Consider the following 27,950-nt stretch of genomic DNA (forward strand, 5'->3'; position numbering starts at 1 on the left):
GTTTTTAATACTTAAGTCTAGTTGAATAGTCGTTCCTACTGCATCGTTCCTTTTATAGTTTAAATACCAGTCTGAAATACGAAAATATGAAAATAATGATGTATACGTAATGTTGTTTGTTACAAATCTATCCATGAAATACATATCAAACAAAGTCAATTATTTCACGGCATATTTCACCCTTTGTTTTGGACTACACATAGATTGTGTCGATTTATCAATACTAATTAAATGGAGTATGTGTAACTGTATAGATGATTAATTACCGATTTTGTGCTGGAAATTTCTATAAAAACCATTTCACTAAAAGAAATAGAATGGTTTTATTGCTTCGACAAAAAAATCCAAGACCCACTAATTAAGGACACAAATTTCACGCCTAATAGCAAACGCCAAATGTTGTTCGAAATTCACTGTAGACGGTGCCGGCAGCCCTCTCACAAAAACGCAAGAATCTCCAAAATTCGAGAAAAAGAGAATGATTTTACGCGACGTTTTCCAATTGTCAAACAACGTATGAATTGAATAACAGCACAGAATTCGAAAGGCCAGTCTGCAGCGATTAGTAAGAGAGGACACGAACGTCTGCCGCTGCGAAGAGCATAATCTAATAGAGGGGGAAGTCCTCATAACGGTAATCAATATGAATTTAATCTTTGAAATTTGAAATATATATAATTAATATTTTTTGTAACTGATCTTAGAGGTACTAAGAATCCAATTTCAGTCAGGAAGTTAATTAGTAATACACTGGGTAATACTGAGTAAGGATCTTTGCTAGTTTCGTACCTATGAAAAAGTAACAAAATGAATAAAATATAAAAACAAAATAAATCCCTAGTTGCTGTAAAACTTAAAAGGCATTATAATTTCGTCCTCATTACATTTGCTTCATATTAGACATTTGTATATGTTTGCAACGATTACATTTTAACTGAAATGACTAGTGACTAAGAAGAGTTGCCTTTAGGGTGTGTTTGTTTTACTTCAAATGTTAAAATCTTTTTTCCCAAGAGTACTGAAATTTGTTATACAGTACTGTAATTTTAGTTTAAACATAAAATTCGTGTCCCTTAAAAACATATACCTAATTAGAATGCAGTAGCCATAATTACTGCCAAGAGCTAGACATGCATTTCCTGAATACAATTTAGATAAATATATAATTGTCATTAACCCTAGGTTCATTATAACATTTTTAATAGGGTAACTAATGATATCTGCCATATTAGATGTTGTTATTTTAAAGACCAAATGTACGTGTTCCACGAACATACACGTTTTGTCATATGCAAATCTATTGTTCAAACTGCGATGTTTTATCAGAAAATAGAAAAATGAATAAAACAAAACATCTTTGTCTTATCGAACAATTGAACACTTCGGTGATCTCCGAAAAAAATGAAGAATCGTCTTAGTCATCATGATATTATTCTTTGGATGTACAAAAAATGTATGATCACATTTGATATAAGTTCCGTGAACTTGAAGCATATTTTGACAATAACCTTAGCCTAACTTTGATTTGATTTGATTGACAGAAATGTAGCAGAGTAAATCAGTCTTAAGTTAACACACGTAAAGACAACAAAGGTAAACACAAATAACTTATAAAAGCAATCTATTTACAAAAGTGTGAAGTGCTATTGAAAATCCAAGATATATCAACTACAGCAATGAAATATTTCGGTTTCTTTGGGCAAAATACATTCTAGAAAAACAGAGGATGCTTACCTTACTGGAGCTCCTGGTAATTGTTCCCAGTTTTTAAAGGAGTCCGGGTTGCTCATTTACTGTTTTATTTTTGCAAATGCTATTTTGGTTATAACATGTTTTTGTTGTGTCTGTCTGTTTTTCCTATCTAGTTTTTGTTTCGAATATATACTCGAATCTTGATTCCCTTGGATACCTATATAACCTTCTATGATTTAAATTAATGATAAAAAAAACATATTTAACTCTACATGACTATTTCATATTTCTCTACCCTGACATAGTCCTTGGAGTCCTTTTTCGAACCAGTGCATTTACCCGAGCATTGGTAGTTTACTTTTACAGGCTAGGGGTATGGAATAAAACTATTTGTATTGTTACAAATAATTATCATTGCCTTACTTAAAACCATGACCGTCGAAAATTTGAATCTAGATTTGTTGAAGCCTATACCAAGTCATGACCAATGTAATTGTTTCAATAATTTTGTCTAGATATTGATATGTGTTATGTGAAATATCCTCCTATTTCCAGTTGACATTTTCTTTAATTTAACTATCATTATGGTATTTTGTTTTATTTTTTATGTAAAATAGTCAAAATCTTTACTGAAATAAGACAACATTTTTCCCTGGTAAATAAAAACGTATCGTAAAAGTGTTTTATTCATTAGTTCTAGACGTATTTAATTGTTCCTTAAGTATGAACATTTTTTTTCTCTCTTAGAGATATCACATAAGTATTGACAATGGTAATGATAAGTGTCATCCACCTTGCATCTTCACAATACATTTAGTCTTATAAATTGTACAAATACTTCACAAGTCTTGGGCTTTCTTCAAATACATCTTAACAGTATACATATATCGTAGGGTCTACTTTGTCGCTTCCAAAACTAGAAACCAGAATTTCTTATGATTACGTTAATTTTTTTTTATAGTGTCCTTCAGCAGAAAAGCGTCATGTCATTAAATTTCAAATCGAGTTTTTGAATGCAAACTGAAAACCTAACATAACTATAAAGCAGATTTAATGGAGAGGATAGTAAAATATCAAACAGATACGAAGATGATCAAAGTCAAACCCCAAAAACAAGATTATAAATATGACGTATGTAAACAAATTTCATCTTTTTTTGCGCTGACGTGTGGCATAAACATTGTCGACATTTGATACAAAGATTCCATTGTGAACATGATTTTGCATACGAAATGACCTTCAGAAAATGAATTCTATTAAAAAGGGTTAAATTTGAATTAAATACTTTAAAAAATATGCGACCGAAAGGCCATATTATGACATACGATCATGTAGAAAAAGAGCCCACCTGTGCGAGACCCGAAATGGTAGTTCAGGACGTTAAAAAACATTGAGTCAGGAACGCAAACAGAAACAAAACAATAAAAAAAATATTGATTAAAGCTGTCTAATCGCCATTGACCTTCATAATATAGGTCGACGTGGTTTGTTTGCCTATTTCTTACATGACGACATTTTTTATTCTTTTCATAACAGCTGTCTAAATAAAATTTAAATTCTATAGTAGCAAATTTCTCCTTAAGGCCCGTGTAAAAGGATTGAAATTTTTATCAAGCAATAGTTTCTCCTTGTCTTGTACATGTTGATAGACGACCTTGGAAGAAGCTCAACGAAATGATATAAGTGAACTTTTCTAAGGAACACTTTTTCACTTAACTAATCTTATCATTTAAATGAACATTTCAAGGGCATATAACTGTCAAAAATCTCACTTTCTAACATTCTATTGAAACATTTCTGAACAAATCCAGTGCTTCAGAGATCAAATAGTGTTTTTTTTTAAAAGGAGAAATCATCCGTCAGTGAAATTATATAATCAGACAGATCGGTTGGATTTTAACATTCATGTTTCTGATTGTTTTTCCATTTTGCCTGATCCTTAATTAAGCTTACACTTAAAGTACAAATGTAATGCAAAAATATCCTTTTTATATCAATTGACCAATGTTGATTTGATAAATGCATTGTTCGTTCATGCAAATATTGAAAGCCTCCATTGTAAAACAATGGATGGTAATAGTGTTAATCTTGAACGTTATTACAGACCATGTGAATGATTTCAGAATTCTCAATTATTTCAATCAGCAGTTAATTGATCAAGTCTTTATTCGCCTTTCTCCCGAATTAATTATCTTTGATATGATAATGGATTTAATACTTGCAAAAAAACTGTATTATGCAACAAAGCAGGGTTGACATCAGTTCCGTTACAGTTACAGCGAGTAACGTTTATTTTTCTTTACTGATATCAATTCACAATGTTCAGTAATATTGTTAAAAGAGGTTTCATAATATAAACTTTGATTTTAACCCTATACCATCAAGGGGTTCTTTACAACATAAGAATGATATAAACTTCAAATTTACGCCTATATCAATACACGTTGTCCCTATCCCTTTTTCTCATAGAAATTTCACCAGTTTCTTTATACTAAGTCACAACTTCCCATTTAGCATTTTTCACTATCATATGACATTTTCAACTGAAATTTTATCCTTTTCATTCTTTAACACGAGAAAAATTGTTTTTTTTTTTTTTTTTTAATTAAATTTGATTTAAATTTTTCATTTGATAAATAGTTTTAAGTCTATTTTATCATTTGAAATCTCCATTGCCCATCTCCCCATACTCTTTTCCCGCAACGACCACATACCAAAGAATAGAAGGTTTATCCAATACCAATATTGTAACAGCAATGCTTAGCAATATGGTTAAAAAGGGTTCTATAAAAAACTCTTGATAATCTTATTCAACCAGTCATTAAATATTATTTTCATGGTAACAAAGACTGTTGCTAAGATACTAAAGTAATTTTTAGATGAACTGATACTTAACGGAGCATAAAAAGACATAGAAATGTAATTTTGTTCAATTTGAAAATTATGACTATTAAAACAAACATTTCTAAATGAAAATAAAATGTAAACTACTTACAACAATACGCCGTAGTAAAAAGATTCGGTAAAAACAGAATTTTTGAAAACATAATATTATATACAAAATAAATAATGGACACGCACTTAAAATAATTATGTCTTCAGGCTAGACATGCATACATATACGTGTGTCCTGGTATGAATGCTAATAACTTTTCATTTCTCATTAACCCAAAGCTCATTAAAATGCAAATTAAGTGTGGTTTTCTAAAGATGTCTTCTATTTGTGATAAAAAAATGCTTAAAATTTCTATAATTATGCTTTTAATTAATTCTAATTTTATGCTTAAATAACAAGTGGCATTTTATTTCCTCGAGATTTTTGTGCGGATTTTACACTTCCATAGCAGAAGCTTGTATGGAGGAATTCCAACGAACGAACGACAAAACAATTCATAACACATTTTTTATTTCTTTCTATTCAAAACTTTTCTAGACAATACGAAATGTTATAAAAAACCCTATGACTAACATTAACGAACAATTCTATTGTTTTAACTTAGATAAAAATTGAATATTGAGGTCTTGTTACTGAGTAAAATTTCACTCTGTTTTATCTAGTTGTTTCATTTTTTCCGAATTTTTTTATCTGAGATATAGAGATTACATTGCACACGTTGTTGAATGCGGTGCCGATGATATTTAAGCGGTATCAAAATGTTGTGTACAATATTTTATATGTATTTTATATCTTGTTTTTTGCAATTAGGTCAGAAGATGTGCTTTAACAATTTCTATACTTTTTTACCATCATCATCAGTAGAGAAAGAGTGTTGTATTGGTAAAGCCTGATTTATTCCCTGAACGGTTTGCGCAACAGAAATTGGAATTGGTCATCGATCACCGATCTGTTTCCGATCAGTCATTAATCCATTAAACAGGTGATCGCATCACGTGACCACAGAGCGGTCAATATATTTTAGGGATTCCTTTTTTATTGTTTGTCAATTGTACATATAATAACATAATGCAGTAGATTTAAACATCAATTACTACTTTTATTTTACATTTGTATTATTTGTTAAAGATCATCCATCATTTTACAATACAAAACTGCGAACAGATCGGTTATCGATCATCTGTTGTCGATCTGTCAGCGGTCAATTAGTAAGCGGTCGTCGATCCGTCAAACCGTTGCGCGAATCGGTTCAGGGACTGTAGATGGGATTTAATATGTCAATTAGTTATTGAGGGTGTGATTTTCTTTATAAAATAACGTTGTTTCCCTTCACTTGTGGCAATGTCGGTTTATTTTCATATACAAAGAAAATTTGAAAAGTTATCTATAAAAAAGTCATAGTATTGATTTCTTCATATATGTCATGCAGTAAATGTTATAACACTTTCTGATTATAAAGAATTCAAGTATAAAATATGCTATTTAGACAAACAATTGCTTCTTTACTTATATATTGTCCCCGCTTTCTTCTAACTCTTATCCTACCTGGTGCACCTGGTCCATGCTCCCATTTTTTTAGTGGGAGTCCGAGTTGCTCGTTTACTTTTGTTACTTTGTATGTATTATTTTAGTTACTTTATGTTCTTTGATGTGTTTTTCTGTTTTCCATGTCTGGTCTTTGTTCCTTGATTACATTTTTTTTCGTTTTCCGCTAGGGTCTTGGTTCCCTTGATTACTCTTTTGAACAAACTTTACAACATTTAATTTTAATCAAAAATTGTAAAAGAAATTTAATAAGATTAAAAAATGATGATGATGATGATGATCATGATGATGAACATGATGATCATGATTAAATTAAGTTCCATGTGGTAATAGAATAGGTTAAAAACTTGTGGTTAACACATAAGTTTAAATAAGAAATTTGATTATAAATCAAATCTTAACATTAATCATATGAAATATCTGGGTATAAAAACATATATTTATGTACATTTCAAATATGTAATATTTTTTTGATTAACAAAGTCATTTTTATTTTTAAGTATAAAATATTCGTTGAATTCCACTTAAAAGACAAAGTGAATATCACAATCAGCATGGTCCTGTTTTCTATTTAAATTTATAGACTTTCTTTTACTATGCACTTTCTATCAAGCATAACCTCAATCTTAAATTTCAATTTCTTAAACAATTTTATTATTTTATGACACAGAAAACAAAACCAAAAAAAAACATACAAAAAAAAGTCGAAACAATATTTTAATGCTGACCATTTCCAATAGAATTTTTCGAAGGTATTGTTTACTATGCACTTTCTATAACCTCAATCTTAAATTTCAATTTCTTAAAGAGTAATCAAGGGAACCAAGGTTATAGCGGTAATCAAAAGAATGTAATCCAGGGACAAAGACCAGACATGGAAAACAGACATACACAACAAAGAACATAAAGTAACTAAAATCATACATACAAAGTAACAAAAGTAAATGAGCAACTCGGACTCCCACTAAAAACAATTTTATTATTTTATGACATAGAAAACAAAACAAAAAAAAACATACAAAAAAAAGTCTAAACAATATTTTAATGCTGACCGATTCCAATTGTATTTTTCAAAGGTATTGTTTACATTGAAGAAGTCAAGTGATATAATCATAAATACTTTGGCATATTTTCATTCTATACTGTGAGAGATTTGTCATACTTTTTCCTTAAACTGAAAAAATGATGATGACATATCGGGTCAAAGACCACATATGTTATTTTATTCATATTTTAGCAATACAAAAATTCAAGACACAACTCCATAGATATTTTAACAAATAAAAATAGCAAAAAAAAAACAGTGCCTTCAAAGGTCGCAGTTTACATCTGTTACATTTGAATCGACGACTAATTGCAGAATTGAACTCCTACTATACTTGATAAATTTTTTAAAAGGTGAATTAAAAAATTAAACATAAAGTGGTATGTGTTCATAATGTTTTATAATTATCGTGAGCATGTTGACGGCTCATGATTGCTTAAATGTTGACAGTTACTAATAGCACCTCAGTCAAAAGGTTTCCTTGTCGTACGCCCAGGTCTATTTTGAATACAATATGAGCTACTTGCATACCGACGAAACACGATGAAGGGCACTAAACTCTTTGCATACTGATTAAGCCATATATAAACTAGCTGACTTGGTTTTTGTAGCATTTCGGGATTTAAACAGCGGGTGTGCACATCTAAACCTCACTTGTGAGTATAGCTTAGCAAGTCATTGTGTGGTAGGTTCTAACGTTATACATGAGTAGACTTTCCTGTATTTAAGACAAATTTCTTACGACTAAAAAATATTTTGATTAAATAATTTTAATGTTTGTTTCATTCAGTTTTTTTTCTTATTTTCTTTTACGTCGTCAGTTTTAAATTTTGAAACCTCAGTATGAGTTTTCAATTTAAACTATACTACAAACTAAAATTGAATGATTATTTTGGTTGAAAATGTTTTTTTTTTGCAGGGTTCACTTTTTTAAATACCTACTTGCAGTATGTTGTAGTATATTATGGCTTACACAATAAAGAAATACGAATACCATTAAATGTTATGGTTATTTTCAGGGCACCACCTGGGTTTATATAATCATGAGGCAGCTTGTATTGGTTGCCTTACTAGGCTTTGTAACAAACACATACGCAGGTAAGAATTTTTTCAATGTTATTTCACCTTTAACTTTAGATATGTTAGATTATGATACGATATGTCATTTTTTTCCATCAATCGTAAACATAAATACTTTATCCAAAATTCAACGGACTATCCATATAACTTACGATATATCAATATATATATATATATTTTACATCCCTTCATTCATCAGACCTAAAATGTATAATTCTTTATTCCCAATTAGTCATCGTTCAACGTTACAGTGAGAGTAACATTTCGGTGACATATTATTATTATTATTATTATTATTATTATTATTATTATTATTATGTTATTATTTCATTTCTTTCAGGATGCTCATTCAAAGCAAGTGCTAACGCAGCAGCGTTTTTACAATGGATCCCAGCTGTTGGATGGAGATCTTTCTCGTGTGCCCCCGGATTATTCTTTAACCCAGGACTTTGTTGTTGTGCTCCATGTAAGTTTTTAACTCAGTTTTAAAAATAGACGATGAAGGTATTTTCCGGGATATAAACTTTTCAAAACTTTTGCAGAAGATTTTTAAGATAGATATCAAAACTGAAGACTAGGCACACTTTACAGTATATGAAGGCATTTAAAACTTGTTAGTACCGTTTACGATAGCATTCAAAATTTGTTCTGACTCATCCATCTTATTACTCTTTATAACTCCTATATATTTCTCTGGTCAATAAGTTATATTGTCCAAGTGACCTTTGCTATTGTACAAGTGTACAAAATGTTTATGTGAGATGTACAACTTTTACAAGTTTTATATGATTTGATGAAAAACTAATTGAAGAGAAGAACAGATGTTAATATTCCTTATTTATCTTCTTTTTATTCCGTTGTTATAATAAATATTCAAAATTGTATATAGACGTAAAAATGTTTTGATCTATCGTTTACTTATTATTTCAAACATTCCTTTTGAAAAATTTAATAGAAAACTTTGACTTTAATAGTTTGAACCCCAATTTATTTTTTTTTCTAGTCGGAGTAGGAGCTAGTGCTGCCGCATCTGCCTCTGCTGCCGCTAGTGCCGGTGGTTCTGCCGCCGCTGCCGCCGCCGCCGCTGCTGCTGCTGCTGCTGCTGCCGGTTTAGGAGTAGGAGCTGGAGCAGGAGCTTTAGCTGGAGCAGGAGCTTTAGCTGGAGCTGGTGGACTTGGAGACGTTTTGGATGGATTAGACGGATTAGACTATTTGGAAGATTATTTCGATGCCTTGACTGACGATGACTTATGGTCATTCTGGTCTCTTTTCGGAGATGATGATGACTTTTCTGCATGGGGAGGAGCTGCCGCCGGTGCCGGCGCTTGGGGTCTCGGTGGTGGTGGTGGCGGTGGAGGAGGTGATTCCAGTGATGAAGGTGGTGCTGGTGGTGCAGGTGGATGGGGATTCGGATTCGGAGCTGGCGCCGGAGCTGGTGCTGGTGCCGGAGCTGGTGCCGGAGCTGGTGCCGGAGCTGGTGCCGGGGCCGGTGCAGGAGCTGGAGCTGGTGCTGGTGCTTGGGCTGGTGCAGGAGCTGGTGCCGGTGCCGGTGCCGGTGCATGGGGTGGTGCTGGTGGTGATGATTCAAGCTCAAGCAGCAGCAGCTCTTCTGATAGTTCTAGTGATGACGACAGTAACGGCAGTGGAGGAGACAGTGATGGTAGCGATGGAAGCGACGGAGGGGATAGTGATGGCGATGACGGCGATGATGACCTCAAAGGTTTACTCGGTCAATTGCTTGCTGTGTCTAACCAACTTGTAAGTGCACTTTCAGGTGCTGGAGCTGGTGCCGGAGCTGGAGCTGGAGCTGGAGCTGGTGCTGGTGCTGGTGCTGGAGCCGGAGCTGGTGCAGGAGCTGGAGCTGGTGCTGGAGCCGGTGGTTGGGGAGGAGCCGGTGGTTGGGGAGGAGCCGGTGGCTGGGGAGGAGCTGGAGCTGGAGCTGGAGCAGGTGCAGGAGCCGGATCCGGAGGTGGTAGAGGAGGTGGTGCAGCAGCAGCTGCCGCCGCCGCTGCAGCAGCAGCAGCAGGAGCTGGTGGTGCTGGTGGACTCGGTGGATGGGGAGGATGGATGTTGGGTGGAAATGGAGGTGCTGCATCTGCCGCCGCTGCTGCTGCTGCAGCTGCTGCTGCTGGAGGTGGAAGTGGTGGAAAATTTCTTGGAGGTGGATTCGGTGGTGGATTCGGAGGTGGATTCGGTGGTGGATTCGGTGGCGGAGCAGGCGGTGGTGCTGGAGCTGGGGCTGGTGCTGGAGCCGGTGCTGGAGCAGGAGGTGGAGCTGGTGCAGGTGCAGGTGCTGGTGCTGGTGCTGGTGCTGGTGCTGGTGCTGGAGCTGGAGCTGGTGCCGGAAGTAGTGCTGCCGCACAAGCTATTAGTTTGTTGCTGTCCTCTGGAAACGATGATGTCAGACGTGCTGCTGCATTTGCTTTAGCTGCTGCCAGTAGTGGCGGCGGAGGGGCTGGAGCTGGAGCCGGAGCTGGAGCTGGAGCTGGAGGTGGTGCCGGAGGTGGCGCCGGAGGTGGAGCCGGTGGTGGAGCCGGTGGTGCTGGTGGTGCCGGCGGAGCCGGCGGAAGTGGGGGCTCTGGCGGTTCTGGTGGATCCGGAGGAAGTGGTGGCAGTGGTGGATGGGGCTGGAGCAACAATAAAAACTGTGATGACCCCAATAATGATGAGGATGATGATTGTAAAAGATTGAGAGGATATTAGACAAATCACAAACTTATTGAGACATTTGGACACATTTTTAAATCCATTTTGAGAGATCATCTTTTTTATTGTTGAGACACTGGTGATAATTGTTATCATGTATATATATGTTCTGATGCTGCCTCGTCCTGTACTTTTTATTAAATCGTGTGTGTTTCTTACACGTCACTACCATTTGTTCTGTCAGTATAAGATTGGTAAAGGGAAATGATAGGAGCTAAGATTCAAACGTTAACTCTACGATAACGTCTTGATACAGGGAAAATACACACACACAACAAAGAATATGAACCAAAATAACAAGTGAAAAGAAACAAAGGAAAATGAGCAACTCGGACTAAACTAAAAATGAAGAGCGCAAGCGGCTTCTGCTTTTCTAGAAAAAAACACCCGTCGAGTTGCTAAAAGAACAGTCAAAGAGAAACAAACGTTATAATTTGATTAAAAAATAAATCACGGAAACTCCATTTTAACATTGTTTTAATACGGTGGTACCACGGGCGCGAAGCGAGGAGCCAGGAAAAAAGTAATGGTAAAATTTCAACCAGTAAAACTATAATCTTAGTATCGGATCGATCAAATTCCGGATAGATTCTTCCGCCTGTTGCCTCCGAGGTTTTTCTTTTGTGTAACTAAAAAGATTGACGAGTTCCGATTGATGTTTTATGGTGTTATTCGAAAACGAATAAGGCGAAAAGTGCTTACTAAATTGTAAACCACGTGCTGCTACAAAAACCAAAAACAATAATAATAAATAGAATAAACAAGCAAAAGGAATATTTTACTGCAAATCGTAAAAGTGTATAGTATAGTGTTATCAGCCCTCATATATTTGTCATGCATGGTTCAAAGCTTTTTCACGACATGAAGAGAATAATTTTTTACACGGAGTGTTGTGGAGAATTAACATGTTGCTACAGGTGCGGATCCAGAGACGTTGACAAAAAAGATGTTAAGTAAAACGGGGTCCGATCCCCGGAACCTTCTTCTGGATACGTGAAAAACGAAAAGACGATTAAAAAAATGCCAGGTTAGCTGTTCCTCTCTAATCCTGTCTCCCGTTCCTGTATATAGAATTGTCAAATGTCTTAGGTTATCATTATACATACCAGACAGGAAATAACACATACATATGAAAAAAATGCAAAAGAAATCCTTTCATTTCTTATTCCTAAACAGTTATAGACCACATTACCCGTCTTAATTAGTCATCCGGTTGCTGTACGTTTGAGGAAAAAAATGAAATTTAATTGATTGTTTTAGAAATTGTCACTTTCCAATCTTGGTTCCCTTGATTAGCCTTCCAAAAGTTATCGTTCATGATTTTGTCTATATAAGAGTGAGTAAATATATTTTTCCTCACAAAATACAGATCTATACACGAAAACAGACTAGTTTGGGTTAAAAATATGGCATATGTAGGTCAGAAAACCATCGCTCAATCGGAGAGTTTTCGAACTGTATCTTGTATCATCTATACAATAGGTAGTGTCAGTTTGTTTTTCTGGTGTAGATTGTGCAGACGATTGGTTGTCTTTTCTAAGATTAACTTTGTTACAATTGCCAAGCAGTTATATCGTAAATTTTATTTATAATGTCGACAGTTTCAATGCGTAGATAAACAAGTATTTCAAAAAAATGAAAGTTTTAGTCAAATTGTTAAATGATTATTATATATACTCTTTCATCATACCATCAATTCAGTCGGGAATGAACTTTCGGCATAGGAATGTTTCACTCTGTTATCTTTTTAAGTACCAGTCCATCTAAAAATCAGACACTGCCTATAGTAGAGGTGATTCATGGTGTAGAAAACCCACCAAACAGATGATATTTTTTTTCGGTCCACGTGTGCTATATCTTTATTAACGATAGTCCTATTTTTTTATTCAGAAATGCACTTTTGAGAAAATCATAAATTTATCTCCCACTAAAATCAACCAAATCAAAGCAAATCAATAACGATTACTCTTGCAAAGTGCAAATTTTATGTAGGACTCCACCTAAGGATCATGCAAAATGTGATTCATGGGTAAAAAGGCTACATATTTTTATTTTTGATCTTTTGTTTGAAATTTCATAGTAAACAGAAATTAACATGTGGTTTTTCATATAACTCGTGCTCTTGGGAGATAAAAATTATATAGAATGCACTGTAGATTTCAAAATTAAGGGAGATAGCTCTGTAAATGGCACTCAAATACAATAGAATCTACTAGATTTCCAATGTTGATTAACTCCTAAGAGCAGGCAGATTTGAATGAATAATCACACATTTCATAGTATAGACCCATAAAACAACCTAATTACAAAAAAAAATATGTAGCCTTTTTTGGGGTGTATCATATTTTTCAGATTTTGCATGATTCTTACAAAGCTACTTATATACCATCTATATAATTTTTATCTTAAAAGTGCAAAACCCAATTGGAAAATTAAGAATGATTATGTGATCAGTAAGTCTGTAACTCTTTCTGAACAGGAAATAAAACTGAATTCAGTGGGTTCTTGTTATGTATGAATCACCTCCTGTCTGATTTTTATAAAGGCTGCTACTTAAATGCTGAATTAATGGAGAGACCAATATGCTCATATGTACATTCTTTCCCAAAATAAAACTTAAATTTAATAACCGAGAAAAAAAAATCAGTTACAGCAGGTAAATCTTTAGTACCAGTCCATATAAAGTTCAGACACTGTCTATGGTGCTGATGATAATGCATGGAACAAACCATATTTTTCCGATCTTCAGATGCTGTATTTTTAAGGAATATATCTTTTTTTTATATTCGTGTCCATACTTTTGAGAAAATCATACGTTTTTCTCCCACTAAAACAAACCAAATAAAAGCAAATCAAGAACGATGACTCTTGCAAGAGTAATCAAGGGAACCAAGGTTATAGCGGTAATCAAAGTGCTAATTTTATGTACAATCTATATAATTTTTATCTCAAACCAAATGAAAAACCAAGACTGGTTATGTGGTCTGTATCTGATTCTGAATAAGAAATAAAAGTAAATTTGATGGGACTTTGACATGCATGAATCACCTCTTGTTTGATTTTGTAAAGACTGCTACTTAAATCGTCAAAGTGCGTCTTCCGTGCAGCGAGTCCATCTATTAACAAATGTTGACAAAGCCATTTTACTTCAGAAACAATGACTGGATGTTACTTCAGAAATCAAGCGACGATGACATGGTCATATTGCTCCAGAAAGGGTGACAGCCATATTACTGCAGAGAAGGTGTTATGACCATACGGCGTCAGATAGAAGAGATGGAAAGAGGAAAGGAAATCTATGACACGTTGAACAAAATAGTTTTCATGGTACCGATGGATAAACCGTAATGATCCATGATGAGTTCATGATAACGACCACAAAACTTCGGTAGTGATGACTTCAACCTTTATCAACATAACCCAGTACAAGAAGTTTGGTTCTAAGAAGTCTAGAGCGATACAAAAAGTTGTCGTAGTAACGGCAAGGTCTGGCATAACGTATGATATATGTGATATGAAAACTCCATACGCAGGTGCTGAAGTGATTTTGCCACAGATGAAGGGAAAGTTAACAATACACAATGAAAAGTCATTGAGTTTGTTACAAAATGAAAAGTCATTGCGTTTGTCGTATAGTTTGTTCAATAGTTTTCCTTCACCATTGATCTCTTAGTATAGGTCAAGATATGAGGCTGACTTCACAGTGTCTGTAGTATCTTTTATCTCAAATTCTTTGGGATAGATGCGAAACCGTGATTGTTTAACGATAATATGTCATCTATATAGCGGAAACTGAGATTAAGGATCTAGTCAAACGATGTTCCTTCTTTTGGATCAGATCAGTTATGAAGTCAGCCTCATAAGAGTAAATAAGGGTAACAACAAAATTACCGAACACTAATCCTATTCATAATCAAGTCAAGTCCAAAACAAATCTGGCAAAATACATGTAGATATTACACCACCGAAGCAACTGGTACCGCAATGGTCCCAACTTGGTACATGCACTTCAGACGAAATGGTAGGTAAAATCTACCTCCCTTTTTCATTGTGACTATACCAGTGATGATTAAAAAGCATAACAAAACCCCATTGAATTCAGTTTTATTTCTTGTTCAGAAACAGGTACTGATCACATGGCCAGACTTTTTTTCATTTGGTTGTTGCGCTTTTCAGATAAAAATTACATAAATTCTACATGAAATTGGCACTTTGAAAGAGTTATCGGTCTTGGTTTTGTTGAATTTTGTTAAATCAGTGAAAGATAACTGTATCATCTTCTCAAAAGTACAGATCAGAACTCAGAAAAGGTTATTGTGTAAAAAATATAGCATTTGAAGACCATTCTGTGTAAGAACCCGGCACTGAGTGGCACATTATTTTTTTCTCAATTTGGTCTTTTTTGCCTCAAACATATTCAAATATATCTAGAAAACAACTATAAAGCTACTTAAATTTACCCTGAAGCATTGATGACGTAGATATTTTTTGACTGTTTATATCAAGTTAAGAAAAATTTCCCCCCATTTTCCCAGAGTGCATTTCAACAAAATTTGACCCATCAATATCTTAAAAGGGCAAACTTTACAAACACTATAGCAGTAATTTCTTGAAGTTATGGGGTATAAAGATTTGGATAATGCAATGAAATATCTCTGCATTTTTTCTTCATGCCACAACTTATACACAGTTTGCCCGATTCTTAGACGAAGAAGTACCTAAGTCCTTCTCTATTTTTGAATCAAGCAAAATCTGTATAAGGCGTGGCATGTGCACACAAAAAAAAATCAAAGATTTTATGGCATTATCCTAGTATTTATAACTCCTAACCTCGAAGTGTTTGTAAAGTTTGCCTTTTTAAGATATTGATACATCACAGGAGAAGGTTCGGATATGGCAAATTTTGGCCTCAAAATTTGAAATTGTTCAAAATAAAAGATTTTTATTGTTTTCGTACACATAAGTGTTTACACCAACTAGTTCAGTAACACTTAAGCCAAAACAGAAACGCATTTCGTCATTGTAGCACCAACACAATTGCCTAAATGATAATAAAATCCAAAAATTCTCAATACTTCAGCATATTTTTCACTGCTTTTTTGTGAAAAACAAATGTGGGCGCATGCGTGTTCATTCTTGATCCTTATATATATCGTGTAGTATTGTGAGATACAACATATATGTCAATATTTTGGATAAACACAGATGCGACCACTCCGGTTTTAGACAAAAACTATCGAAAAATATGTGCAAAAATGCAACAAAATCGAAGATTTCATTAATATTGTATAAATTTTGACCGCTATTAGGTCAAAAGCAATCATGATATCGTCAAAATCGGCTGAGATATATTTACTACAACCATTATGCTTTCAAATACACTATTACAGAACAAAACAAATCTTTCAAAACATTGAAAACTGCGGTCAAATAGGGCCTTACCGAACCTACTCCTTTAATTGAAATGCACTATGGAGAAATGATGGAAAAATTTTCCTATATACCTACGTCACAGATGCTTCAGGTTAAATCTGAATAGCTTTTTGGGTGTTTCCTACATGTTTTGAATGTATTTGAGCCATAAAAGACAAATGTGAGAAAAATGACGACATCCATTGCCCGATTCTTACAAAGAAAGTTACTTAGCTTAATGATTTAATACTTTATTTAATCTAAGGGTTAAAAATTATAGAAACAAAAAGAAACGGAAGTGTTGGCCATGTTAATGGTTTGGTCAGGTCTTTGGGTTCTGTTTTAATGTTTCATAATTACATACCTGCCAAATCATGGAGATTTTAAGGCGGGACAATGTGTGAACGTACATTTTAGGCATATATTTTGCAATTTCAATTATTTTTGTCGATATTTTGTCACATTCTGCTGCAGGGAAAAGATATGAGCTGGGATTCTTTTTTTTTTTTTCAGGTGTATATAATACAAGTCAACACTGACAATAAACAATTCCCAAGTTGGTTGATTGGTTGATAATGTTTTAATGTCCTTTAACAGACACTTCATACATCTTAGTCCAAGAATGACTGACAAATCGAACAGATCCTGCTGGTACAGCCACATGAAACTTAATGGTTTTAGTGAAGTAAGCCGGCTACGTGACATTCTCTGATTTTATTACAGAAACAATTCTAAGAATGTGAACACATGACAACTCTGTTTAGAAACCTGACTAATTCTACTGAAAGGTGAAATTCTCTCTCATTCATTGCACACTATAGAATCAGTTGACTTAAAAGCTACTTGCTCTTTAAAAGAAAAAAAATTCTTCTTTTGTCCAACAAATATTTTTAATACAATATACCAATGGCGGATTTAAAGGGGATCCAGTATCTGAAACCGTCCCCCACAATAAATATAGCAACTAAAATAGCAGTATTTGTAAGAATCATGCCAATATTGTAAAATGTAATACACCTAAAAAAAGGCTACATATTTTTGTTATAGGTCTATATGATGAAATATATAATTATTCATTCCAGTCTGTCTGCTCTTAGGAGATAATTCACATGGAAAATCCAATAGTTTCTATTGTATCTCAGTGTCATTTACAGAGTTATCTGCCTTAATTTTAAATTCTACAGTACATTCTAAATAATTTTTATCTCCTATGAACAAGGGTTATATGAAAAACCACATGTTAATTTCTGTTAACTATAACATTTTAAACAAAATATCAAAAATAAAAATATGTAGGCTTCCAAACCATGAATCACATTTTGCATGATTCTTATGTGGAGTGCTACTTAAAATAACTGGCCATTTGGTTAGTTCTAGTGAACATGTTTTTTCTAAGTAATTATGATACATTGTACATCTACTGCAACTTAGAATAGTGCATGTGCATCTTGTACATGTTGAACATCTTTTAAACTAAAAACTCTGAACTTATGATGTTGAAAGTGAAGTTTAATGGGACAATAGTATTTAGGAGGCAGACCACATAACAAATCATTGGTTTGTGTAAACCATTTTACATAAATGTCAAGTAGCTTAGATCTGTTTCAAATGAATACTTGACAAGCTTTGATGTAAATGAATATGATACAATCACTGATTTCAAGAGTTATGTCCCTTAGCCTAGGTTCCCTACCTCCTTAAAAAAGACCTGATGTAGAACCAGATAATAAAATAAACAAAAAGACGCAAATCTATAATCACAAAACATGGCACACTCTCGCCAAGGGTAAATCATTGTAGTAAATTAAAATATGAATTACATCTCAAAAATATATAAACCAAAAATTCATATACTGATATTATAGGACAAAAAATACAATGTAATAAAACAAATAAATTATTAATAACAAGTTCAGCAGATGAAGTTTCAATGTACAAAGATATAACAATTTTTACTCATTGTATAAAAATGTTTTTTTTTTAATTAATGAGACATTTGATGATAAAATAATGAATATGGTATTAAAGAATGAATATCCCTCTTCTCAGAATAAAAATACATTTCTCCCTTACTGGGAGACAAAACAAAATGGCTAATATAATATATAAACCGAATGCTTACTTACTAACAACAAAGAAATCAAACTCAGGTTATTCAAGAGGTTTGTCGCCAATACTGGCATTGTAAAACAGACCATCAAAACTATGAGCACTACTACAAAGCAAGCCTTGACATTTATAGCACACATTTATGTCTAATTTTGACAAAATGTGCTAATGTGAAAGTACTTATATTCATGGGGTACCAATTTTCGTGGATTTTGTGGTTGGCTCAAACCACAAAACTAAATTCCCAACAAAATATACATATTATCTGTTTATTTGTACTGAGGGAAATATCAAAATATGAATTTAAGATTCCACAAACCAATGATTTGTCTGTAATCCACGAAAAATATACTTCCACAGTATATTGTGCCTAATATTCCCTATAGACAGTTTTGAGAGGTCATAGGCACCCTGTCATTTGGGTTTAATAAGCACCATGCTTGTTTCTTTAAAAACCGTTTATACTTGCATGATGTGCCATCAAATTTACCTCTAACATTCTATAGTGCCCATTTTTTAATTGGATTACTCTGCCTTTTTCAAAAGCCGCAGGAAACCCTAATAAATAACATTACAAATGGTATAATACCACTGGTTAAGTTTATTGGAATTTGATCCCTTATGAAACAGTTATTCCTGTCAACAAAACAATTTAATGAAACATAAACTTCAGGAGGCAGTCCTAGGGTAAGGGACATTACACTTAAAATCAGTGATATGTTTGTATCATATTCAATTTTATTAAAGCCAATCAAGCTCTCATTTGAAACAGAATGAAATCAGTCCAAGTTACTTTGATGCTTAAATGAGATTGATGAAAAATGCTGAATAAAAATATTCCAATGATTTGTAAGTGTTGTGTCCCTTACCCTGGGTCTACCTCCATAAGTTTACTCTTTCATCAAATACATATCCCCACCTCCACCTCTTCTAACAAATTTTTCATACACCTTATATCTGTGATATAAAAAAAAACAATATTCAAAGTTACTGAAAAAACTAAATGTGACTTGCAAAGCTATACATGAGTCCCATCCCTAGCAAATCACTCAACATAGAAAAATAAGAATCCTGTACCTTGTGACATATAAGATAAAAAAAAAAGGTCTTCCCTGAAATGGTTGTATAAATGAAAGTTCCAACAGAGCAAAAAATGAATCACATCTAAGTAAAAGATATAGCTGCACTGACACCATCAGAATTGAATTTAATAACACAGTGATAAATAAATAACCTAAAAACAAGAATAGTGCATTTTATAGGACTTTAGCAATGGCTGTTCGACTGGTGATCAATTAGAAGACTGCAATAGATGAAAATACCATACACAAAAAAAAAACCTTTACTCATCAAAAATCATCAAACCCATAATGTTTAAGTACCAGTCCACATAAAATTCAGACACTGTCCATATCAAAGTAATTCATGGCGAAGAATAACCTGAGGAACAAACAATACTTTTTCAATTTACATATGCTATTTACTTTCATAACAATATTTATTTCTGTATTCAGATCTGCACTTTTACTCCCCACTAAAATCAATCAAATCAAACAAAACCAAGAACGATAACTCTTGCAAAGTGCAAATTTCACAAACAATCTGTATGAATTTTATCTCAAAAGCACAACAACCAAAAAAAAAACTAAGACTGGTTATGTGATCAGTAACTGTTTCTGAAACAAGAAATAAAAGTGAACTTAGTGGGAATGTGACATGCATGAATCACCTCCTGCCTGATTTTTATGAAGACCACTACTTGATAAGCATAACACAACAACTACAATAGGAATTGTGCAAACAAAACAAAATTAACCTACATCTATTGAACTTAACAAATGTGAAAAGTTTGAAAAATATTCTGTCATCTGTTTTGCTAGTTATCTTGAAAAATCGTAGAGAGACAAACAGACAGACATATATCTGTTGAAATGGAGGGTATACAATGGCCCGGTATAAAAAAAAATACTATGAGATCTTCAAGAACAGTAATAAAAAATACAATAGAAGAATAAAATGAACATTTTAAATGACACAAATTACACTAATTATTTTAGTAAAAAAAAGATAAAGAAGAAGTATGATTGGAGAAAGTTATAAAATCTGGATGACCAAATAAACTAAGGCCAGAGAAAAAAATTGTGTGTTTAAGGGTACCCTACTTACCCTATTTAATCTGCTTATCCTTACACATTTTATTGGTATTTTTTGTAAATTGCAGCTAAACTATCAGTATTAAAAGAACAAAATCCCCCCATAAGTATCTAAATAAAATAACTTAAAAAAATAAAATGATATTATCTACCTAGCTACATCATTTTTCATCCAAGATATAAATCTTAAACAGACATACTTTTTTTGTACCTTAAGTGTAGAAATATTGAATAAAATTTTCATGTGATCAATTGTGAGCAATCGACTATTGTATATCTATAGTCATGATATAAGATAATCAACTGCTGAAAATGATTCTGTTTCTCTCATCATTAAAGCTGCATTAGCTGTCATTTCCATAAATGTTTGTATCTGTTGAAATATACCTGAAGTTTGAATTATTTCTACTAAATTGTACTTTTCCTGTATTATTTCATTCCATATCCACTAATAAAATGTGTTAAATACATGAAATAGGTGTCTATATATTTATTGTAATGCAAGACAAAAAATCGACCTAGACAAATCCCTATGCATGTGACTTCTGGTAAACTTAATCCACGCATGTGCTGTAAGGGTCTCTTTTTTTTTAAAACAAATCTGATTGCAAAGCGAAAGTGGTAATCAATAGCAAGGAAGACCATCGGATTCAAGCCGTAAAAGACAAAAATTTGAATATAATGCAAGAATAATTTTTTAATTTACGCATCGTGATATAATGTGGCACAAATATGGTCAGTAACTGTCATTCATTATTTATTTGAAAACTAATCAAGAAATAGATGAAATGAAATGTAAACAAGACACATGCTTACCTGAGTATCCGTTATTGTTATTTTTTTTTATCGAGGTTAAAGTATTTTTAACTCAGGTTAATGTCCGGTCGGCAGTCTTCAGAAGTAATGGCGAAAAATAGATCTCAGCTATCAATCTTCCTTAAGAAAATGTTGTTTTCACAATATTCTGAAGGTATTATCGACATTCATTGCTTCAATTGCATTACTACAAACTTATTTCATTTTATCAGCAAAATTGAGTAGAATCAAAACTGAACAAATCTGGCAGCTAATGCAGCTTTAAATTAGTCCATTGAACCCTCTGTATGTGCAAATTATATGATTTTATCGATTTCATATGAGATTCCCCGAGATTCCATTAATGTCATAAAAAATTGGTTGATTCAATACTCAAGAAAAGAAACCTCAAATGATATAACAATTATTTCTACAACCAGTAAAAAATCTTAAATCAACTAAAACATTAGAGAAATTCCAAATTCCCTCAACTTCAGGAGGTAGACCTAAGGTAAGGGACATAACTTTTGAAATCAATGATATGTTTGTGTCATATCCAATTTCACCAAAGCCTATCAAGCTTTCATTTGAAACAGAAAGAAATCAATCAGTTTCTTTGATGCTTACATGAGATTGATGTCAAATGCTGTATACAAATGTTCCAATGATTTGTAAGAGTTGTGTCCCTTACCTTAGATCTTCCTCCTTAAATTACCAATACATGTATCATATAATTCACACGGAAGTTTCTGGTCAACAGAGATGATAAGACTGCCTTTAAAACGTACATTCTATAAAATGCAATAAAGATGTATGTTTTTTTTTATCAACTTTATATATGACAATTCAAAAGCATCAAATTAAAGAAAACTAGTTTAAAAAAACAAAAAAAATTTCATGAGGACATGTTTATGTTTGAAATGCTTAAATATGAAAATGAATAGAATTTTATTTTAACAACATATGAATGAATCTCAATTGAAAATAAAAACACCTCGAATGATTAAATCATATAATAATTACAAAGGTATATATTATATCTATGTTGCATGTGAAAGTGACAATGAAAAAAGACATGCTTATCGTTTGCGACGACAAACTCGTTTATGTTCCTTATGCCAGTGTTCCTGTTGACATTTTACACTACAGTATGATGTGTTCCAACAACAATGGTACATAGCTTCCTCCTCACAGTTATAACACTGAAATATAAATAATATGGTCTTAAGTTTTGCCTATGAGGGACAAAGTTATTCTTACTCAAATAAAAGGCCATATGGTTAATATTGTACAGCTATATTGTTATGTCCCTGGCATCTTACCAGACTTCCTGTACCAAACACAGGCTGTGTATCTGTATTTAAGGAGGTAGACCTAGGGTAAGGGACATAACTCTTAAACTAAATGATATGTTAGTATCATTTTCAATTTCACCAAAGCCTTTCAAGCTTTCATTTGAAACAGAATGAAATAAATCAAAGTTACTTTAATGCTTAGATAAGGTTGATGTACAAACATTCCAATGATTTGTAAGAGTTGTGTCCCTTTAGGTCTACTTCATTAAAATTCAAACAATCACTTTCAAACTGCATAGATCAGTTCCGATTTACATCACTTCCAACAGAACGATTTTGAGCCATTTATGTTTTATTGTTTATATCTAAGGTCTTTGATTCACCACCCCTTATAAAAATATGAGACAAATGAAACCTAATACACTCCAACCATGAAGTTACACGAGTTGGCCCGCTCAGAATACCCCAACTCATAAATGTACAAATCCCACAAAACAGGAAACTGATATCCGACAACAACCTAAATTGCTAACAACATATACCACATCACCACTAAGCACATACAACGTCTAAAATTAGTCTGTCTAGTGGCATTTAATATTTTTGTGATGAAAATTTTCTCTATCATGCCATTTAGTGAAAAATGGCAGAGTACCATGAAACAGGAAGTTTATATTGGATATCAATCAAATTTACTTTAATAACACATAGGCTCCATCTTTTTAAAGACACATACCTATTCCAATTAAATCCATCTGTTATGATCAAAGATTATTGCAATAAAATTTGGATGAATGAACAAGGAGATTCTAATACACCACCCACTCATTCAGGTATAATAATAGCAATATGAGACAAGTGATAACCAGAAACGATCCAAAACAACTGAAGTTTACATCCCTCGATAGTATAAGAACTGCTCACTCTGCTTGATTCTTATTCAATTGTAACATCATTTAGAACACAGGATGTCACTTCCTATCACAGAGATGATTTTATGAGGTCAACAAATAAAGCGGAAATTGGCAAAATCGGATGTAAATATACAGTAAATAAAAGCATTGTACCGGTATAATCCAGATTTAAAATAGCAGAAATCCCCTAAAAAATGGAAAAAAATCATCCCTGCTATCATTTCAATAATTAATTTTAAAGAGGTAGCCCTAGGGTAAGGGACACAACTCTCACAAATCATTGGAATGTTTGTATTCACCATTTTACATCACTCTCATGTAAACATCAAAGTAACTTGAACAGATTTCATTCTGTTTCATTGGAAAGCTTAAAAGGCTTGGGTGAAATTGAATATGATACAAACATATGGCTGATTTCAAGAGTTATGTCCCTTACCCTAGGTCTACCTCCTTAAGGTACTGCATTTTGTGAAAACTTAAATAGTAAATCAAAGAAAACAAATTCTGTAGAAATCTGAAAAAAAAAGATATAATTGTATAATTTGAGTGTACCTCAATTTTGACCAAAAGGATTTAGAGATACTGAATATACCAGATGTTGATGTTTTCATCAGGGCCAGTATGCAGACGACACATTGACATTATTATGATTAACACGTCCTGGAAAAATTTCTTTCCTTTAAAACTTAGGAGTTGTGATGGCTAAAGGAAATGTTTTGTTTTTTCTTCTGAATTACTCACTACCATTATGTCTAACAACACTTCCCCTTTCTATACCTACCCATTGTTTTTTCTTGGTCTGTGAAATGGCTTCTTTATGTTTTTGTTGTAGTTTCTTCATTTCGTCTAATATTTCTGCTTTACATTTCTCCTCTGTGGTTCGTTTTGCTTTCTCTATTTCTCGTAACATACTGGAGGTTGCCCTGGAAACTGCTTGTTGTTTATCTTCTTCAAAATCTTTTAATAACTGTAATATACATGTACATCATACATTAAATTGAATTTGATACTTCTAAACAGTTCACCTTTAACTATTTGGTTGTGCAAAACTGATTATTCTTGATCAAAACTTCCCTTTACAGTTGTATTCAAAAAAGTGCATTATATATATATATATATATATATATATATATATATATATATATATATATATATATATATATATATATATATATATATATATATATTGACATGGTGAAAAGTAGAGACATAAATAAGCTATTAACCACTACTGTGAGTTCTAGAAAAGAAATTTCAGACACCCAAGGGTAAAATTTCTAGTTTTCTAACAAATCTCTGCTGAGTTGAAGAACACTGAAATCCTACCCAAGGTTTCTGATATTTCCTAGTCTTGCATTTCCTGGTGGTGTTGCTTTTCTTTCACACTCTTAAAATTGACTTTTTATCAATACGCTAATTCAGGACGCACTGCTTGTCGAAATTCCTTAGAATTTAAAAGACATCATAAAATATTTAACTTTGACATCACAGACATAGCATGTTTTAACTCACATGGCTAAAATTAGAAACATCCTTGTCTCTTTAGTGAGAAATATGAGTTGGTGTTTCGTATTGTGAGTCTGTACAAAAATTTAACTATTTTGAGATCTACACTGCTTAATACACATATTTAAATAACTTTGAGAGAGTAATCAAGGGGACCAAAGTTATAGTGGTAATCAAAAGAATGTAATCCAGGGACAAAGACCAGAATGGAAAACAGACATACACAACAAAGAACATAAAGTAACTAAAATCATACATACAAAGTAACAAAAGTAAATGAGCAACTCGGACTCTACTAAAAACTGGGAGCATGGACCAGGTGCACCGGTAGGGTAAGCGTCCTACTTACATTAGAATTAAATTATTTTATAAACCAGTCATTTCTAGACTTACCTTATTTTATAAATCAGTCATTCTTAAGCTACCCATTTTGGTAACTAAACCATTTTGAGACTTACCCTATCTGATAATTCCTTTAAAGCTTTATCTGTATTGGCTTCATGGTCTTTCTCCACCTTATCCTGATACTCTTTTAGTTTTTTGTTGTATTTCTCCTCACAATTACATTTGGCTGAGAAATCAGTTTGGGAATGCTGCTGTCTAATAGACTGAAACATATGTCAAACATGATTTACCATTGAATACACGAGTCAAACATGATTCAAACATGATTTACCATTGAATACATGAGTCAAACATGATTTACCATTTAATAGATAAATGAAACATGATCAATCATTAAATACTTATGTCAAACATGATTTACTATTAAATACATATCAAATATGATTTACATGTGCCACTAAATACTATCCATCAAGATAAGGACACACAATACTGTCATAAATGGAAAAAAAATATGTTAAGTACTATACACCTAGAAGGCTCACTAAGACTCACAAATAGAATATCCTAGTGTCAAGAGGATTTAAACTGTAAAAATTTGATATTCTTCCCATGCAGTGACTTAAATTTTCTTCATTCATGCACATTAACATCCTTCATATTTTTTTTTTTTGGTTAAAATCCATTGAACTCCTTGACATGTAATAAGCATGACAAGAGAAGTTTTGCTTCCAAAGTTTAGCTGGTCTTTGATGTTGGATTAAAAACAATCTTTTTTGCTATAAATGCTATTCTGGTGCTCATATTTTTATCTGCTTGAAAACTTTGTCATATTGGTAGTGAAAGTACTGAATCTATATGTGCAATTCTGATATGAGTTCAAAGAAAGGATCACAGGCACTTGTTTTAAACTTGGACCATTTGCAGGCCTCAATCAATAACCCTTTCCCTTCCCACACATCAACATATAATGCCTAACCTACGATAAAATATATTGAATGGTTCAGGCAATAATCAGGCTTGAAAAGTTTGTGGATATGGAAACAGAAAAACAGATAACTCACTATATACTCTCCATAAAAAAACGAGCTATACAATAAGGCAAATAATGCATGAATATTAGATAGTAATATTTCATGTGTATAAACAAGCATTACACTCAAAATGCTTTTACGTTTGTGCAATATAAACGATACATTGGACAATATTCCAGGATATTCATGCAATTACTCCATATCATAGCAATTTGAAATGGACTGATTCCGATTTCAATACAAATCTAGCTAAGCTTCTTATTGATTTAAATACCTCTCTAGGAAGGAATCTGCCCTACATTATATATAACAATATGTCCCAACTTTATCATAACAGAACATCTGTGTAATCTTTTGGACTCAGTCTTAAAAGTTTGAATAGCTGTAAATTACCTGGTCAATTATGACAAGATTATTACTGTCTTTCACATTTGAATAGTTGTCAATTAGGATAATCTTGTCATAATTGACCAAGTAATTTACAGCTATTCAAACTTTTAAAGTATTCTGTGGTAATAAAGTAGGATGCACTGGTACAATGGAGGGTACATTTCTAACTAGAGAGGTATTTAAATCCCTGAGAAGCCTAGCTAAATTTGGCATGAAATCAGTACCACTCTACTTCAAATTGCTATAATATTCTACAGAAACTGGCTAATACTACACCTTTTTGGTGGTTTGTGTTGCTATGGTTACTGTGGGAACTTTAGGAACTGGTTGTATTTTATCTTCACTTGATGTGACAATGTCATCAGGAGAATTCACCTGTAATATCAATAACATGACAAAATCATACACAACATATTTTAATCAGATATAATTGTTGGTCTACGGCTAGTGATTTTATGATAAATGATTTTTCAAAAGAATATTAATGAGATACCAACCATTTCCATTCAAAAGACCGGTAACAAGTCAAGAGCATTGTAGTTTTCTAACTTTCCATTTTTTTTTCTTTGTTTTTGCCGTTTGTTAGAAATTCCTTCTGTTAACAGTTCTTTCTTTACTATTGCCTGGATTTTTTGCCTATCAGTTTTGTTTTTACCCTTTATTAGCTACTTGCAGACTTACCTTAAGACATGGTCTTTTCTTTTGAGGACTACTGGTGGAACTGACCTCTAGGGCTCCATTCTCTACACTTTCTTCCCTTTTTTCTTGACGCCTTCGCTTCTTTGGTTTTTTCTCCACATCTGACTCTTCTTCTTCATGGTCTGATGATTCTGCCTGAGCGGTTTCTGCTGCCATTTCACTGTCAAAATCATATGGATCTGTTTCTTCTGTAAGTTTTCTTGGCTCAAATTCTACTTCCTCTTTCTCATTACTTGACTCTGATCCATCATCATCATCATCCTCTTCTTTATCAGGAAGTTTAGCAAGGTTTTCCTGATACTTTTTAAGTTCGTCACACGCTTTTGTGAAACCT

The 27,950-nt window shown here is 33.1% G+C and overlaps 2 protein-coding genes across 7 annotated transcripts in view; one reads left to right on the forward strand and one right to left on the reverse strand.

Moving 5' to 3' along the window:
- Positions 1-7,691: 7,691 nt before the first annotated feature.
- On the forward strand, positions 7,692-11,129 carry LOC148602855 (uncharacterized). Of its 2 annotated transcripts, none has more exons than XM_088552414.1 (4): positions 7,692-7,834; positions 8,198-8,276; positions 8,599-8,724; positions 9,262-11,129. In XM_088552414.1, exons 2-4 carry the CDS (start codon positions 8,222-8,224, stop codon positions 10,959-10,961), a joined length of 1,881 nt encoding a protein of 626 aa, XP_088408540.1. In that variant the 5' UTR covers positions 7,692-7,834; positions 8,198-8,221; the 3' UTR covers positions 10,962-11,129. The 2 variants fall into 2 exon arrangements, with proteins under 2 accessions (XP_088408540.1, XP_088408541.1); XM_088552415.1 differs by having other exon boundaries at positions 7,797-7,863.
- Positions 11,130-12,527: 1,398 nt separating this feature from the next.
- LOC148602856 (zinc finger MYND domain-containing protein 11-like) overlaps positions 12,528-27,950 on the reverse strand; it is a 31,535-nt gene continuing 16,112 nt past the window's right edge. For 4 of the 5 annotated variants that reach the window (XM_088552411.1, XM_088552412.1, XM_088552409.1 and 1 more), the window contains 5 exons: positions 27,599-27,948; positions 27,194-27,292; positions 25,607-25,756; positions 24,424-24,609; positions 17,076-22,635 (listed from right to left, as the gene is read on the reverse strand). In XM_088552411.1, the coding sequence (XP_088408537.1) occupies positions 22,513-22,635; positions 24,424-24,609; positions 25,607-25,756; positions 27,194-27,292; positions 27,599-27,948 (908 nt within the window). In that variant the 3' untranslated portion in view covers positions 17,076-22,512. Of the gene's footprint in view, positions 12,728-17,075; positions 22,636-24,423; positions 24,610-25,606; positions 25,757-27,193; positions 27,293-27,598; positions 27,949-27,950 lie in introns of those variants that run through there. The other variant, XR_015916538.1, reaches the window with a different exon arrangement.

The sequence above is a fragment of the Perna viridis genome, chromosome 11 (assembly GCF_037379345.1).
Source record: "Perna viridis isolate PV_CMFRI_1.1 ecotype Kerala chromosome 11, ASM3737934v1, whole genome shotgun sequence".
NCBI classification, from domain to species: domain Eukaryota; kingdom Metazoa; phylum Mollusca; class Bivalvia; order Mytilida; family Mytilidae; genus Perna; species Perna viridis.

Excerpts from the sequence above, each read along its gene's own strand:
- LOC148602855 (XM_088552414.1), top strand. The coding sequence starts at position 8,222 with ATGAGGCAGCTTGTATTGGTTGCCTTACTAGGCTTTGTAACAAACACA. Across the intron at positions 8,277-8,598 it reads TGTAACAAACACATACGCAG|GATGCTCATTCAAAGCAAGT; the intron begins GTAAGAATTTTT and ends CATTTCTTTCAG. Across the intron at positions 8,725-9,261 it reads ACTTTGTTGTTGTGCTCCAT|TCGGAGTAGGAGCTAGTGCT; the intron begins GTAAGTTTTTAA and ends TTTTTTTTCTAG.